This window comes from Hetaerina americana, unplaced genomic scaffold, assembly GCF_022747635.1.
Source record: "Hetaerina americana unplaced genomic scaffold, ioHetAmer1.1.p SCAF_17, whole genome shotgun sequence".
Taxonomy (NCBI): Eukaryota; Metazoa; Arthropoda; class Insecta; order Odonata; family Calopterygidae; genus Hetaerina; species Hetaerina americana.
Genome location: NW_027286730.1, coordinates 8,006,314 through 8,024,377, shown reverse-complemented (window position 1 = coordinate 8,024,377; position 18,064 = coordinate 8,006,314). Strand labels below are relative to the sequence as shown.

Below are 18,064 nucleotides of genomic sequence, written 5' to 3'. Positions count from 1 at the left end.
TATATTCCGCCCATCTCTCTTAATCTTTCCTGTGTCCACCCTTACCCGCCTTATATCTAACTGTTAGCATAGATCTACCCTTCTTACTTCCCGATGAATATTTAACCTTGCTGCACAGCGCACCATTTACACCCTTCCTCTGCAAACTCTCCATACCCTTGCACCGAGTCTTCCGCCAGGCTTCTTTTTCTCTATTTGTTACGTCTGAATTTATTATTAAACTCTTTTTATTCCTTCTGCTAACTCTGTATTTACTATATTCTTTTCTATATTTATTGTATTATTCCATTTCTCTCTCTCAATTATCTTTCTCATCATCATTTTCGTAATCTTTAGTTATCTTGCCAATACCCTATTAACAGTATCTATAGTTCCTTTTGCAGCTTTCTTAAACCCGATTTTTGATATAATGGTATTCCCATTTTTTCTAGGCACTGCTCAATTCCTTTCCCTTAGGCATGATTTCTCTACCGCCTGCTGATATATCTTTTTGTTAATCCAGTTATTCTTCTATATTCCATTTCCTAAACCTCTGCCTTATCATTTTGAATCGGGTGCTGCAATTCATAACTAATAATTTGTAATCAGAGTAAGCGTTTCCATTAAAAATATTGGAATCGATCTCGCTGTTCCTAAATCTGTGTCTAAACATAATAATCTAACTGATACCTTTCTTAAGTCACCTGGCATTTTAAATGCTTACCAAGTCATATTTAGGTACGTTTTGGTTACAATTAAGCCATCTCCTATAGAGCAGAATTGCATCCGTTCCACGGTCATTCCTCGTACCTAAACCTCATCCACATCTTTCTTTCCTTAACCACCACCACCTTCTAACTCGCCTTTCTCTATCTTTCCAACCTCCTTCGCCTACTGTCACATTCCAAACCATCTTCACCATCAAAAGCTGATCCTCCAGGAACACCCGTGATTACAACCTTTAAATGATCGTATACCCTATTGACTATGCATCGCCAACCTTATTACAAAGATATAAAGTGTGTGGTATGCGACATTAGAGATATAATTAGGCACCCTCGTGAGGGTAGAACTTTTAAAATGCTTATGAAAATGTGGGAGGAAGAGGCTATTTGGGCTGATCCGTAGTATTTATGAGGAGGGAATCTGGCCGGAAGACTTCGTGAGATTAGTTTTAGTTCCTATTCCGAAAAAGGTCAAGGCTACATCATGTGAGGACTATAGGACAATTAGTTTGATATCCCACGCAGCTAAAGTTGTTCTCAGGATCATAAACAAAAGGATAGAGAGTAGGGAAAATGATTACTTAGGGGATGATCAGTTTGGGTTCAGGAAGGGGAGAGGTACGCGTGATACCATTGCAGTAATGAGATTATTAATCGAGAGGAATATAGAACACAACCAGGAGGTATTTGCCTGTTTCGTAGATTTCGAAAAAGCGTTTAATAGAGTGAATTGGGAAAAACTAATGAGTATTCTGCAGAAAATAGGAATAGATAAGAGGGAAAGGAGGCTAATCCGCAACCTGTACATGTCTCAGACTGCTCAGGTGCGGGTGGGAAACGGGGAGTCAGGATGGGCAGTGTTAGGAAGGGGTGTAAGGCAGGGTTGCCCATTATCACCGTTGCTGTTCAACCTGTATGCAGAGGAAATGATCAAAGAGGCATGGGAAGAACTGGAGGTAGGAATGAAGGTGGGCGGAAAATTCGTAAAATCAGTCAGGTTTGCTGATGACCAAGCTTTAGTTTGTCAGTCAGCCAAGGGGCTGTAAGCATTGCTGAGTGAATTGGAAATTCAGTGCGACAGGTATGGGATGAGAATCAATATTAATAAAACAAAGGTTATGCGATTTTCTAGGAAGAAAAAGGCCAAGCTTAACATTAAAATAGGTGGGCAAAAAATAGAGCAAGTGGAACAGTTTACGTATCTGGGTAGTGTTTTGGACCAACACGGTCAAAGTAGTAGGGACGTAAGGCGAAGAATTGCGCTAGGCAAAGAGGCTTTCACAAGAAGGACGGAGTTGATGACAGGGACTTTGAGTAAGGATGTTAAGAAAAGACTCGTAAAAACTTTGATATGGAGCGTAGCTATGTACGGAGCGGAAACGTGGTCATTGAAGCAGGAGGATAGACGTAGATTGGAGGCTTTTGAAATGTGGGTGTGGAGAAGAATGGAGAAGGTAAAATGGACAGAGAAGAAAACAAATGAGGAAGTACTTGGTATGGTGGGCGAAGAGAGGGGTTTGTTGGGAGCAATCCTATGGAGGCAGGAAAAGTGGATGAAGGGGGTGTTGACCGGCACTGGGATGTTGAAGACTGTGATAGAGGGTAGAATGTTGGGCAAAAGAGGAAAGGGAAGGAACAAGATAGGGATGTTGGACGGGATGAAGGGAGGAAGAAAGTACTTAGAGATGAAGGCAGGAAAATAGACCTGATATAGAGTAGGATGATGGATTTTGTGTTTTGTTAGGAGTAATAAAATATTTGTTTGGTAGCTGTGTCCATTCAAAAACCTGCCTTAACCGGTAGATTACCTTAAAAAATATGCAGGCATGTTGCATATATTATATGCAACAAACCTGCATGCCAGTCTGTCGCCCCCTATCCACGCTCTTTTGGGTGGATCACGGAGTGCCAGGTTAATGAAGAAATAGAGTGAATGTATGTACGTAGAAAGGCTGGTGACCCTCTACGCATTGTCACACGTCCTTACGACGGCTTGTGTGGTATTTTATATGGCGGTAGATATATATTTATAGATATAAGCCTGGTGGCATGGGCAATAATGAAGTTAATAGGTTCTGCTTTCACCTCCACTTGTAATTTTTTATCCGTTTATTTCTCCATGTTAACTTCGCTTCTTCCAAACTTTTTCATTCATTATTATGGCATTCCTTCGCTCGCGCTCATGTTCTGAACTCCTCGAGTCGCGGAAAAGCCGCTGGTAAAATTGTGCCAACGCTCAAGGGACGATGAAGAATTTTTAGGCATTGTAGCAATATCTGAAAAAAACTATTTTTCCGAAACTTTTCTCGATACTTTTTACACTAACCCTGTGTTACGCTATAATTATCACTATAGCGTACCTCCCAGATAAACTAATATATTTTGTTTCCTATTTCAATCTCTAGCTTAAATTCTCTTATTTTCCTGTCCTCAATTTATCTTACTCTACTGATTAGGTCGTCTTCTGCGTTTATTCTGACCGTTTTGTTTTGCAAGGTTTCCGTGAGAAGACGAGCGGGTATGGCGCACGGCCGATGGGGCCGAGTCCTCATTTTCCCTATATTCCTTATTATAAAAATCCTAGGATTAATAATTGTGGCCTTCCTCAATAGTGTTTTTAACCTGACACCTTCACTCAATCCCTGCCCTATTGGGATTAGACGTCTTTGAAGCCGCCTAACGTAGTTAGCGTGAAATGGGTGAAACTTTCAGATGGAAACGTCAGTGTACTCTAAAGCATTTAAGTGTTGTTAAGGCTCAAGATATTTATAGCCACCCTCATATCAAGGAGTTTGTTAACTTAAATAAATTATATTTTGCTTGTTTTATTTTATGCTTTTTTGGTACAATTAAATGTAAATTGCCCTCTTTTGACCTACTAATTCAACTAAATACCAACTCTTTGAGAAACACCGCTGTACGGACTACCTTTCTTCTGGCTCCTAACCTTCGACCTAACTGGCATTGGTGAGCAATTATCATTGCTGTCGCTAGCGCAGCTTTAGGTATCATTTAAGTCGCCATATTTGTTACAAAGCATATTTCTGATATTTTCTTCAGGTGAGGGAGTGGATAGCGCACGACGTGGTGCAGAGATATTCTCCAAGGTTCTTACGGAGGAAGAAAACTACAGAAGGTGAAGTTATCATCGCTCCGTCCTCACTGCCAGCCGTGACCATGGAAGACCAGATAAACGGCCTAGAGCCAGTGCTACTACCAAACCCCACTCCGTCACCGCAGACCCCAATGTCGGAGGACAAGGTGTCCTCCGCCTCCACGTTGAGAAAGGCGAAGAAGAAAAAAGCTAGTGGTGGTAGCAGCGGGAGCAAGAAGATATCGGTCGCCGTGGATGCCACCTCCGGTATAATCGACGCTCCAGAGACTGTTACCAAAGTGTCGGACTCCACGCAGACGCTACCGGACGACGATGCGGTCACTGTGGCACTCGCACCAGAAGACGTGGTCGTGGTAGTACCAGGGAAGGCAGTGGCTTCGACGGTCCGCCCGCAACCACCGCTGTCCACATTTGCGGTCCCCGACAGTGAAGCGGTAGTGGCGAAGGATATCAACGCTCCATGGTCGGGAGTTGGTGACATTGATATTAACGTCACATGCAGAGATGAACGAGCAGATCAACCATTGTTAGAGGGGCCAGAGGCGACCTTGAGAAACATTAAGAAGAGGAATTATCCTAAGGTCATTATTTAAGTCGCCATATGTGTTAAAATACCCCTTTTGCCATAGCAATTGGCATGGGTGGAAGACGGATATGAAGGACCTAGGGTATAGGGCAATGGGGACTTATGGAACGGGGACGTAGGATGGAATAGGATTGGAATGGGGAGGGAGAGAGGAGAAATGGATTGGGAAGGAAAAAAATGGGAGGGTGAGGAATGGATGGAAGCAGTTATTGGATTGGTGGGAGAGAGGAGGTATGGGATGGGGAGAGAGGAAGGGTTATATAGAGAAGGAGAGAGGAAGGACATGGGAATGGATTGCGGAGTTGGAGGAAGGAAGGTAGGTTAAAGAAATGCAGGGAGGAAGTGATGAAATGAAAAGAAAGGGAGCGACGGAACGATAGCGGGAGAAAGGGGAGGAATGAAATAGGAGGGAGGGTAGTACTAACGAGGAAGGGATATGCAGGAGGAGAGGAAAGGATGGGAAGGAATGGAGGGTGAGAGGGATTGGTAGGTGGCGGCAGGGAGAGGGGGACGGAGAGGGGAATAAAAATGGGAGGGAGGAAGGATGGGGAAGAAGCGAGGAATAAGGAGCGAGGGATAAGAAGGGAGGAGGTACCGGGAGGCACGGATGGGATAGGAGAGGAGATTGGAGGGAGGAAAGGCGAAGGAGAGATGAGATGGGGGCCGATGTAGGGACAGGATATGGAGAGAAGTAGTAGATAGAGATAAGGGAGGGGATAAGTCGTATAGATGGAATAGGGATGGCGAGGGATAAGAAAATAGTGAATCGGACGGAAGGATGGTGAGGGTGGACGGATGGCAAGGGTAGGAGGGATGGGGATAAAGGATGATGTGGGATGGGGAGGAAGGAAAGGTATCATCGGATGAAAGATAGGTTGGAAGGAGTTGGATGGGAGATAGGGAAAGTTGGAGGGAAGTAAGAAGGGATGGAAGGGAGTGGCCTGGAGAAAGGGAAAGGGATGAGTAGAGTGGGAAGGGGGAAGGGACGGGAAAGAGAGGGGGAGGAAAGTAGGGATAGGAGGGAAGGAGGTATATAATGGAGAGGAAGATAGGATTGCGATACATATTGATTGAGATGTCACGAGTTGGGGAAGGAGGATAAATGGTGAGGGAATGAAATAGTTGGGAGGGATGGGGGAGGTGATGAGTGGAGTAGGTAGATATGTAATGTTGAGGAAGAGGAAGTAAGAAGGGCTGTTGGGAATGGAAAAGAAGGGATGGGAATGGGTTTAGACGAGATGCGGAAGGGGTATGGATTGGTAAGAATGTGATTTGATGCTAAGGGAGGGAGGCATTGATGGTCATGGAGGAGTGAAATGGTTAGGGGGAGGCTGCAAGGGACAAATGGAAAGGAGATCGAGGGATGAGTAGGTGTGGATGGGGATGGGCTGAGGTGAGGAAGCAGGGAGGAATGTGACGGTTAGCATGGGACGGAGAGGGAAGGTGGTAAGAAGCGATGGAAGCTTGAATGTGATAGGTATGGTAGGCTACAGGTGAATGGAAAAATTAAAATAGGGATTGGATTTATTAGTGTGGAATGTAAGGATTGTAATTGAAGGGAAATATAAGGAATAAGGGGATAGGGATGTGGAGGGAGGGATGGGATTGGATGGCCAAGAGGCGATTTGGTGTGGTAGAAGAGAGGGATGTGTGTATGGGATGGGGATAGGAAAACTGAAGGGAGGAAATGGGAATGGAAGTTGGAATGGACGCTGGGAAAGGTAGGAGGGAAGTAATGATGAGGGAGAAAGGAAAGAGGGAGATGGGGAAGGAGCAAGGGGAGGGGAAGTTTTCGGGAGAAATGCAGAAATGTATGCATGTAAAAACAAAGGGAGGATGGGATGGCGATGGAAGGAGTCATAGTTTGGTGCTGGAGGGAGGGTTTGAGAGGGGCAAGGGATGAGGAAGAATGGATGGTAGGGGTGACAGAAAAGGAGTGAGTGACGGAATAGATAATATGGAAGAAAGGAAGGGGAGGAGTGTTATTTGGGAAGGGGATCAAGAGAGAGGAAGGGATGGGATTGGATGTGACTAAAGGAGCGAGAAAAAGTGATGTAGTCGGAATAGGATGGAGAAGGATAGGATTGTTGAAGATATGAAGGAAGTAAGGGAAGGGGTTATTTCTTCATCCCTCTCCATATCCCCGATGAAATTGGATGGGAAGGGAATTATGGGAGGGGCTAAAAAGAGTGTATATAATTTGAGAGAGTGGTATTGGGAAGGAGGTGCAACGGGAGGGATGGGGTCGTTGATGGGGGAATAATTGTATTAAGAAGAAGAAATGAAAAGGGGAAACGAGGGAGGGATATGCAGCAGGAGAAGAAAGGTTGGGAAGGAATGGGATTGGATGGGTTGGGGATTGGGATCGAGAAAGGGATTGGTAGGTGGAGGGAGAAAGAGGTACACGAATAGAAAGAAGGAAGATGATTTCATGGAAGAATTAAAAGGTGAAGAATGGGAAGGTAGGGAGGAAGGATGAGAGGGAGGGAATATGGGAAAGGATGTTCATTAGGGAAGGGTAACGGGGAAGTAAAAGAGGTAGGTAGGGATAGGAATGGCTGGAGACGGGCAGGGATGGTGACAGATAGGCATGATAAGGGGGGAAGGGATGGGCTTGGGATGGCAAGGAGGGTCCGGCGGGGAGGTATTGCATAGTGTAGTAGGGATCAGGAGCGAGGGAGGGATAAATGAAAGGGAGAGATCAAACGGAGAGGGAGGGATAGATGTGATAGACACAGGGGGAGATATCGGATGTATAGGAGGGGAGAAAGGGGAGTATGGTGATGGGATAGGATGGATGGGATGAAGTTGGATTGGGGGATGACATGGAAGGGTTGAATGGGAGTAATAAGTGAGAATAAAAGAAGAATGAGAGGCTTAAGAAGCGAGGGAGGTATTGGATGGAATTGGGGGATGGAGGTTAACTGATGGGGATAAAGTGGGAGGAATGAAAGTTACCGGAGAGAGGGGATATTTTGGATGGGGAAGGAGGGACGAATGAGATGAGGTGGGAGTAACAAACAGGATGGGCTGGGAGGTATGCGGGTGGAGGGAGGAAATGGTGTTAGAGGAAGGGAGTAATGGGGAGGGTTAGGAAGGGAAGTGAGAAAGGTGGTTAGGGTGGGTTAAGAGATGGTGGGAGGGAGGGGACGGAGGAGAGGATATGCCCGGGTCGAGAGGTGTGGAGGAATGAGAAAGTTCGGATAAAATGTGGAGGGAAGAAAGGACGGGGAATGAGTGAGGGAGGGCATGAAAAGGGAGGTGGTTTTGTGATGACAGGCATAGTGAGTAAGGAATGAGGATGGAGTAATGGGGATTGAAGTGATGTGATGGGGCGGGAGGGGATTGGAGTGGGAGGGTTGGAGTGAAGGAAGGAATATGGGGAGGGAGGAGAGATGGGATGGAGAGGGACTGGATTTTCGAGAGAGGAATGGGGGAGAGACTGGAAGGAATGGGGAAGCAGGGAATGAGTTATGCGATGTGGAGGGAGTGAGAGTATAGATAAGGTGGGAAGAATGAAAAGGAAGGTTTGGTCGAAGTAATCGACGGAAGGAGGCTGTGGAATGTGGCATGTTCCGGTGAATATTGTTATTGTTAGAAAAATGCAATTAATGCTAGGCGGTGGCTCTATATAAATTTAGGGAAAGGAATTTGTGAATGAGATATGGTTAGAGGTTGAAGGGAGGGAGTTACAGAAATAGAGCAAGGGAGTGACCTGATTGGAGATATAAGTTTCGTGGATTTGGGAATGTAGACATGGGGTATAGCAAATTATTACGGGTGAAGTTACGTCAGCCAACAATAGGGATCACCCCACCCCACCCTCTGCATTCCTCCCTTGGCATCCAAGGCAAGGATTTAAAGTCATACTCGAGGAAAGAGGTTATGTGCTATGGGTAATGAATAAGGTGGGTCCACTGCTTCTGTCAGATCTTCCACTGCTTGCCTGTTCGTTATACTTTTCTGCATGACATCTCCTGCCTAATACTACCATATGCTTCTGACCCTACAAATCTTCGGTCGACGTACAAAAATGAATTAAAAGAAACTATTTTTTTATTTAGACTATTTTCATCATATGAATCGTTTAGTCATAGTAAATATTCTACTTTCTGCCTTATGCAGAACGTAAATGAATGTTAGACTAATTGAAATTTTGACAAAAAATCCGTAAGGATGTACTGCAGTAAATGGCACAACCCTAAAGATCACATCGTTTACGGAGAGGCTCGTCCGTAATATTTACGTTGACTCAATTTACGAAAAAATCCAAAGGAAGTTCTTTCTCCTTACGGATTGGTAGGCGAAAGAACTTTATACCTATTCCTATTGTGTCACCTCAAATAGGCACACACAATTACTCTAAACATCTTCTAAATAATTTTAAATTAGATATAACTTTAGACATTTGAAGCAAAGGCGATTGTTTTGAATTATAAATCAATTCAAATAAAATTTAATTGACGTTATGTGAATCTGCCAAGTAATATATTCATCACTTCAATTGACTTCAAACTTGACGAAGTGAAAGGGTTTGCGCATTTCATTCCAGATAGTTTAAGGGGTGGAATCACCCTAAAAATTGCTTTATATTTTTTTGTTTATTCCCTTGAGTTGACTCCGCTCATCTGATCCCAGTAGAGTGGCTATTCGGAGGGATAGTGTCATGGTCATAGGATCATAATTGATATTTATGGTAATTATTACATCCATATCGTCATCAAATCTGTACATAAGTCGCCGGCAAGGAAAATGTTTATCCCATGTAAAACAGAATCCTACATCACTGTCGTTGAAACATCATTACCGCCACCAATTTGTTAACATCTACTTATTAAATTTGAATAATTGCTGTAATACCATGGATCTGTCTGTTACAGCATCGAATCGGCACTGTTTACATCTGAAAGCACTGAAAAGATATAGTTCCCCTGGGCGATGTGGATTTTGCCACCGGTACATATGCCTTCCGCTGAAATACAACTAAACGCAGAGTACTTGTGCACTTTCAATGTGATCGGGTTCATTATTGTTAAAATAAGCGAAATCCCTCAGTGTTTGAAGTTTTAAGTGTCTTAGGTGACTCCTAAGCTGGTTTATCGTCCTGCTTTATTTGAATTGTTATTTGAACAACCTCGTCGAAGTCACTTAAGGGAGGAAAAGCTGGTCACAGATTTCGGCTCCGAGATTTGAATTGATTGGTAAGCTTAAAGTCGATTGGTGGCCCCCATCACCCGCGATAAGTATCATTTCTTTTAAATTAATGCGTAATATGAGTTGACCGTAGAATGGGGAGAGAATTTTCTCCGCGAGTGTGCATATCTCACATACGATAATATCCACGAGCTAGTAGTTGTTTCCACAAAGAATATTTCCCACAAAGTGGTATATCCAGAATCCATTATGAATTTCAATAATTTTCTGTTCCAGTTATTATAAAATCAATCTATTTTTCGATGGGTTAAATTCAAAAACGCCCTGAAGTAATAACAATTGCAAGGGAAGAAGTACAACAATTACTTAAGAAGAAAAATGTCACTCCTTACATTTTAGGGCCCAGCCGATCATTTCCTTGATTTTGTTTTGTGCATACGTGTTGCCAGTATGCCTTATCCCTTGTAAATCCCTTTAAAATTATTATCCCTTTAATGGCATTTCGGTCGTGTTTGAGTATTTGTTGATTTTTCCCCTCTTTGACCATAGGTGCTGCCTGACCTCGCCCCTTTCCAAACGGTCCCCTCTCCACCTTCGGTGGCCTCATCAAGCTCAGTTAAGAGGCGTTCGCTGCCTCCGCCATCACAACTTGCCATTGTGCCCACCCATGCGGCTTCCGCATCTACACCCGTCACCCCAACTACTGTGTCCGTCCCGAAGGCGGACTGCCAGACGCAAACGCCGGCTGGGAGAGTGCCACCTCCGCCACCCCCGAGGGTCTCTTCAACCCTCCGCCGCAACCACAGTGACCGGACGACGGGGAGGCGTGGAAGTGGCGGAGGCAAGGTGGAGCCCAAGGTGATCATCAAACCCACAATATCCAAGAAAACATCTGCGGAGCGGCCGGTGCGAGCGACCCCCGTCGTCGACCTTGGGGCATCGTCCCCGACTCCGGCAGAATGCCCTCCGTCGGGTAACGTTGGAACGGGCAAGAGGTCTGTCGAGACAAAGGTAGGTACGGGAGGCCGGGGCGGTGGGACCGGGACCGCAAAAAGACAGGCGAAGAAGGGTGCTCAGGCAGCTGGCAAGGCTGCTTGAGGGCTGCCTTCTGAATGAAGAAGATACACGTAGATCAAGGAATTACGAGTGAGAGGTATTCCACGGATCTCTAATGTGCCCAGAGAATTTACAATGTCAAATTTGTTGAATCGAATTTGATATTTGAGAATTCTAATATTTTCCACGTGATTTCGAGGTGTTTTAACGAATAAACGAGTCACTGACAGGCAGTCTCGCAGTTATTACGACACCTGTTTTCAACTAATTGAATCAACTGAGATGCGGTTACAAAAAGCATCATCCATAGTTCCTATGACGACTACTTAAAATGGAATTTGAGGTTGTAATAAGGTGCAGTATAGTTTCAATAAATCACACTGGAGACCAGTGATATATTTATTCTGGCATGAATTTCTTAAGTGCCTTCGTGAAACGGATGAATGTCCCAATTAGAAGTTTTAAGGTACTGTATTTTTAACGACATTTTTAATGGCAAAGCTGTCTTCATTTCTTTAATTAGCCTGGGATAATAAACTTAATGCACATTTTTCACCTAAGACATATGACGTGATTAATGACAAATAAAAAGATCACGTATTCCATTTATTTGAGTTTAAAAGCTTTCACCCATTCTCCTTATTAGTATACATGCACATGATAACTGAAATAATTTATTACCACTGTACATAAAATGGTTTTCATAATAATGAACCCTTTTCCCAATTAGAATTTAATTTTAATAGCCTACAAAAGACCGTATGAAGTAACAAGAGTATTTTCACTTCATTTAAGGACTTCCATCAATATTGTCATCTGCATGAAATAATATTTAAGTTGCCTTAAAATATACCCGTCAAATTGGATATTAAAAAAAATATGAAAATGTATTTATGGGATCGACCGTTGTTAAAAAACATGAGTTATTATGTTAAGTCGATTTTATGTTAGTCTAAACAAAAAACATTTTGGCAAGATTTGTTTTTCAAAAAATTCCAAGGATGCAATCTCTTTGGCCTTGTATCAAAGTTTTTGTCTGTTGTTTCTAAGCCCTCTCTAGTGCCATGATATTGTGTAATGGTTTTATATGGAATAAATTTGTTTTGTATGAATGATATGTTTCATTATCACTGTTTCCCATCACTTCTTTTCAAGTGCAAGTTCAAAGACCATGAAATGAATTCGTTGATGTATTACATATATATGTCAACTTTTGTCAAATGTGAGATTAACAGGAGTTTCAAAAATAACTTTGCAGCTTCCACATAAAATAACTTATTTATTTTCTACTAGTTTCGCTACACTGTAGCATCTTCAGGAACGTACAAAGAAAATATTCTTTTTTCACACATATATATACTAGTCCAAGTTGGTGTGGGTTGGGTGGGTGGGGGGGGGGGAAATGACGCGCTGCCTGGGTGGGGGCGGTCAGAGTGGGTGAGAGTGGTTGACTGTGAGTAGCGGGGGCTAGGGAAGGATTATGGAGGGACGGTTATTCGCAGGGGGGTAGATTGGCCGTAGGCGTCATTAGGGATGAGTTGTGGAATGTCCAGGAGAGGGGAATGGAAGGGAAAGAGGTGGTCGTTTGTTAATGTTTTCTTCTCCCTTAAGGCGGTTAAGATCTCCAATTGTTCCTTGATGTCCACCCTCTTTCCTTTCTCCTCTTTGTGTAGTAGCTTTGGTGTGAAGTCTGCGTTGTGGCCTGCGCTGATGAGGTGAGCTGCAAATTGGGAATTCCCTTTTTTGGTACTGAAGTCCCGCTGATGTTCCGCTGCCCGGACGCGGAGGCTCCTTCCCGTTTGTCCTATGTAGGATGCCGCGCAGTCCGCGCACTCCAAGCTGTAGACTCCACTTTCGTCCAACTTGTTAGTGGAGTCCTTCACTTTGGGGAGCAGGCTCTTCATATTGTTTTCACTGTAATATGCCGGTCTTATGTTAAGGTCTTTAAGGAGTTTGCCTATTTTTCCGGAGGTAGGACCTAAATATCTAATACGTCGCCATTTTTCTTTTTCGGTGGGTGGAGGGGGAGTGTAAAACTGTTTTATGGCTAACTTTTTTCGTTTTTTGTCTAATAATGTGTCAATTAATGTCTCAGTGTAGCCGTTATTGATAGCTATTTGTTTGATGAGGGATATTTCTTTAGTGAGTTCTTTGTTAGACAGTGGTATGCTGAGTGCTCTGTGTAGCATGCTATGAAATGCTGCCAATTTTTGGTTTATTGCGTGTTTAGATGAGGCGTGTATGACTTGTTCTGTGCAGGTTGGCTTACGGAAGATGGTAAAGGCATGTTTTCCGTTTTCAATGGACACGGTTAGGTCGAGGAAACTAATTTTCTGATTTTCTTGCACTTCCAGTGTGAATATAATGTTGTCGTTTAGGGAATTGAGGAGGTGTAAGAAGTTATTAAGTTGTCTTGTGGTTCCCGTCCATAGGCACAGTATATCGTCTACGTAGCGAAACCAGTATTCCACTTTGTTCAACAGGGGGTGTTTACAGTTAAACAGTTTCTTTTCTAGGTGATCTATAAATATTTCTGCAAGGAGTGGGGACAGAGGGGAACCCATAGCCAGACCATCCGGTTGTTCGTAGAAATTACCATTGAATAAAAAATAGTTCTGGTTGACACAAACTTTCATGAGTGAGATCCTCTATGATGATTGGGGGGGCTTTGGCTTCTTCCAGTATCTCCTTTGCTCGTTGCACTGCCTCCACTTTGGGCACATTTGTGAAGAGACTCACTATATCGAAGGACACTAACAGACCTTTTTTGGGTGGTTGCACTTTGGATAAGGTGTTGGCTAATTCTATGCAGTTTTTAACACTATGGGTGGCTTGAAATTTCGAGTATTCCAAGAATTTGCACTTGATAGTCCTAGCCAGTTTGTGTACGGGAGATGAGATGCATGATATCACAGGGCGGACCGGGACGGATGTTTTGTGGATTTTCGGTAAGCCATAAAACCTGGGGGCTATTGGATTCATCACTAAATTTTGGTATTTCTCCGAGGTTGATAGGAGGTCCTTGATGTTCGAGAGGGCCTTCCTACATTCTTTTTGAAATTTCACTGTGGGGTCCTCTTTAATTTCTATGATGTGATTTTCTTTAAAAAAAGTCCAAGCACTTATCGTTGTAGGTTGCACGTTCCATAATTGTTGTGGAATTTCCTTTGTCAGCTTTAATGACCACGATATTGTTTTCTCTGAGGGTTTTCTTTAAGGAATTTACTGCGGATGTTTCAAATTTCAGTTGGTGGGAGGGTTTGATGCTTTTAGTTGCGTATTCAGTAGTTAAAATTTTTCTCAGGTTATGAGGGAACACGTTTTTGATCATGTGGTGTTCACTTCTAATGGCGACTTCACAATCTACAATTAGGTTTTTAAGATCACTGTCTCTATTGGGAATGTTAGGGCAGTATTTGAGGCCTTTTTCTAACAGTTTTTCTTCTTGAGGTTTGAAAACATGGTTCGAGAGGTTGTTCACTTTTTCATGGAAGATCATGGGGTGGGTTTTCGGACTTACGTTTTTGTTTGTTTCAGGACGATGTTGTCTTTGTTGAAGGCTGGTTAACTTCTTCTTTACGGTTTGTAGTTTCTTGAAGGCTATTTCACTTGCCAGCTTTCTCACTCGATCGTCGAACACATTCCACTCTACCCAATGTAGTGAATGCACTAACTCAGTGGAGAGAAGATGTCGATAGAGCGCTAGGTTGTTGCGTTTCGCGTACCAGTATTGTAGCTCCTTTCTCACCCAAGCTCTTTGGGCGATCTTCAGGGCTTGCCTCCCAGATCTGGAAGTGGAGCTGCAGCGAAGGTTGACGTAATTCGGGATAATGTTGTGAAAAACACATACACTGTTGAAATATATGTTGACCATGGCGACACGGAATTTCACTGTCACTTTCTTGTACCACTTGGCCTGTAGAGCTGTGCTGGCAGATTTGATGTGACTGATGGTTGAGGCCGAGACTTTGTGGAAATCCATTGCGAACAGGAGTTTCAGAAAGATATCAGAGATGCTACAGTGTAGCGAAACTAGTAGGAAATAAATAAGTTATTTTATGTGGAAGCTGCAAAGTTATTTCTGAAACTCCTGTTCGCAATGGATTTCCACAAAGTCTCGGCCTCAACCATCAGTCACATCAAATGTGAGATTGATATGGCGACCGAAATACAGACATATATAACATCAAATAATTAGTATTTGAGATTACGAGAGCATGATTTTGAGAGTGAGCTAAATTTAGAGAGACTTTTGCTTCAAAAGTGAGGGTGTGCGATGCAGAGAGTAATATGAAAAATATTATCAGTGAAAGCATCCAGTTTGTGTGTAAGACTGATTGAGAAGATTGGTTCTCATAGTAACAGACTGCTAAAGGTGCGAAAGCGTAAGGAATTTGGTGTATGAGAGTGAAAACATTTAAGCGAGAGATGGTGTTTTGGCATTGAAATGATAAATCATGATTTTGGAAACACTTATTACAGCAAAATCATAGGTATAAATTGAATGCTTTTGAAATATGGGTTCGGAGGTGAGGTGGACTTCACTAACCTATCCATCCTAATGGCGCAAATGACCTTAGCGGTCAGTCGCCTACCCTAAGCCTTCTACTACTATGTTTAATTCGGTGAAGTGTCAAGTAACACGACAATCTAACCATCAGGCAATCATTGTCTCTCCTAACAAAATACAACCAAACATGCTACTCTACAACAAGCCTTTCTTCATTTCCACATGCTTTATTTTTTCATTCATTTTGTCCAAAATCCCTATTCTATTCCTGCCTCTTACACGCTTTCCTAACACTCTCCCCTCTATCACAGTCTTTGATTATTTGGACACCATCATCACTGGTGATAAAATCTGGGTTTTTGAATACGACCCAGAAACAAAACGCCAAAGCTCTGAGTGGCACACCGACCAGTTCCCCAATCCCAAAAAGGCAAGAATGGGCAAATCAAAAGTAAAAACAATGCTCATTGGTTTTTCCGACAGTAAAGGAGTAGTCCAAATGGAGTTTGTTCCTCCAGGACAGACAGTTAACGCTGCCTACTTCGTGGATGTGCTGGCAAGACTCCGAAAAAGAATCATCTGGACGAGAAAAGACTTCGCTCACTGTCAACAGCATCACGACAACGCGCCTTGCCACAACGCGCTACGAGTTCGCGAGTTCCTGGACAAACACCAGGTTTCAACGCTGCCCCACCTCTATATAGTCCTGTCGTCGCCCCAGGAGACTTCTTTCTCTTCCCTCAGGTTAAGGCAGCCCTCTAAAGAACCCGTTTTCTGTTCATAGAAGAGATCCAATCAGCCGTTACTAGGACCTTGCGAAAGGTCCTCGAAGACGCCTTCCAAGGCGCAGAAGCGCTGGAAAAAATCGTTGAGGCCCAAGGACAGTATTATGAATAACGTTAAGTATTTGTGCAATTGTGCTCAATACATTACTTTAAAATAAATAATTGTGGTACTTTCGGAGCGCATCCTCTACGTTTTTAAATTGTTCCACCTGCTCCAGTTATTGCTCTCTTATTTTACGTTTAACTTGGCCTTTCTCTTCCTGTAAAATCGCATAACCATGTTTTTTATATTTAGTCTGATCCCATATCTATCGCGGCGAATTTCCAATTCATTCAGCATGACTTGCAACCCCTTGGCTGACTGACAGACAAAGCTTGGTTAGGAGCAAACCTGATGTAATAAATCCCCAGGCGACTTCCATTCCTATTTCCTCCAGTTCTTCACATGCCTCTATAATGTCATACTCCACATACACGTTGAAGGGCGCAGGTGATAATGGACAACCCTGCCTTACACCTCTTTTTAACATTGCACATCCGGACTCTCCATCATCTACTTCCATCTGAGCAGTCTGAGACATATATGTACAGGTTGTAGATTAGCCTTTCCTCAAATCTGTTCCTAGGTTCCGCAATATCCTTCACGAATCAAATACGCCGGGAAAGCACCAGATCTTACTTCATATACTCATTAGTTTCCCCAATTCACTCTATCAAAAGCCCTTTCGAAATCAACGGAAGAGGCAAATACGTCTTGTTTCTATTATATGCTCCACTTGTTTAGCGATCTCATTATTTCAATGGCATCACCGTGCCTCTCCCCTCCAAGAACTTAAACTGATCATCCCAGAAGTAATTATTTGCCCTGATCTCCATTCTCTTGTCGATCGTCATGAGATCCACTTAAGCTGTATTGAAAATCAAACTTATTGTTCTGTAGTTTTCACATGAAATCATCTTTACTTTATTTGGAATAGAAGCTAGCATTCATCTGACAATGTCCTCCGGTCATATTTATATCACACAAATGCTACGAAGTAGCCCATAAAAACTTTTTCTCCCACATTTTCCTAAACCTTTAAGTAGTTCCGCAGGAATATTAGTAGCCCACGGCCTTATTTGATTTAATTTCTCTTAAAATCCTTTCTATCTCACCGTCGAGTATGCCTGGACCTAAGCTATCTTCTTCCATCTTATATTCCCTTTCTATGTCTTAACTTACTAGCCTAAGTTCTTTACTATACAGTTCTTCTATATATTCCTTCCATCTCTTTTGGATACATTCTGTTTCACTATTATTTTACCTGGATTATTTCTAACTGTTAACAAAGATGGTTCCCTTATTACTTACTTATATAGCGTTTGCATGGGAACTAGAATGATAAATGTGCTTGTATGGCCCCCAAATTCCACCCTTGCTCTGCAAACCTTCCATATTCTCGCACCCCCGCATCATTTCTTTTACCACGCTTCTTTTATATTATTTATTACCCGTTTAAATTTATATTTTTTCCTTTTTACCTAACTCTGTATTTACATATTTCCAAATTTTTCTCTCGTGTATTTTTACAATCATCTAATTACTCATTCACGGTTTGCTTGTCCTTTATCAATTGAGAGTTTCTATGGTTTCTTTTGGAGCTTTCAGTATCCCTCTTTTGAAATATTTCCATATTTCTTCGATAGTACCTAGATAAGCTCCTTTCCATCGCTCATAATTTTCTCTACAGCCTGCTGATACTCATTCCATGTGATACCGGGTAATTTTTCTAAATGCCCCATCCTGACCAACCTTCCCTTCTTAATCTTTTTGAGTTTCATAGCTACTCTTTAGGAGTACTAAATTGTAATTAGAGTCCGCATATTCTTTCGGAAGGCTTTGCGAAATTATCATGCTCTTCCTAAATCTGTCTCTAATCATAATATAATCTACATTCTATTGTTTCAGGTTGTACTTCGTGGAAGTATTTATTACTCATACCAAAATTCCCGCCCATGCTCAAGGTCCCGGGATTATGTTCCCTTCCCTCTCCCCACTCCTTTCCGAGAAACTACAGGGTTCGTCCGGAAAATAAGTGTACTGAGCTCAGGAAAAAAAATTTATTACACCTTTACATATAATAAGCTAATATTCCTCAAAATAGGACCCTTGTG

General features: G+C 42.7%; 1 protein-coding gene across 1 annotated transcript in view; it reads left to right on the top strand.

The window, feature by feature from the left end:
- The window catches only part of Nlg1 (Neuroligin 1), a 57,295-nt gene extending 45,592 nt beyond the window's left edge, over positions 1–11,703 (top strand). The window contains exons 10-11 of the mRNA XM_071584294.1: positions 3,765–4,400; positions 10,109–11,703. Coding sequence (XP_071440395.1) covers positions 3,765–4,400; positions 10,109–10,657 — 1,185 coding nt within the window. The 3' untranslated portion in view covers positions 10,658–11,703. The remainder of the gene's footprint in view (positions 1–3,764; positions 4,401–10,108) is intronic.
- The last annotated feature ends 6,361 nt before the right edge of the window (positions 11,704–18,064 follow it).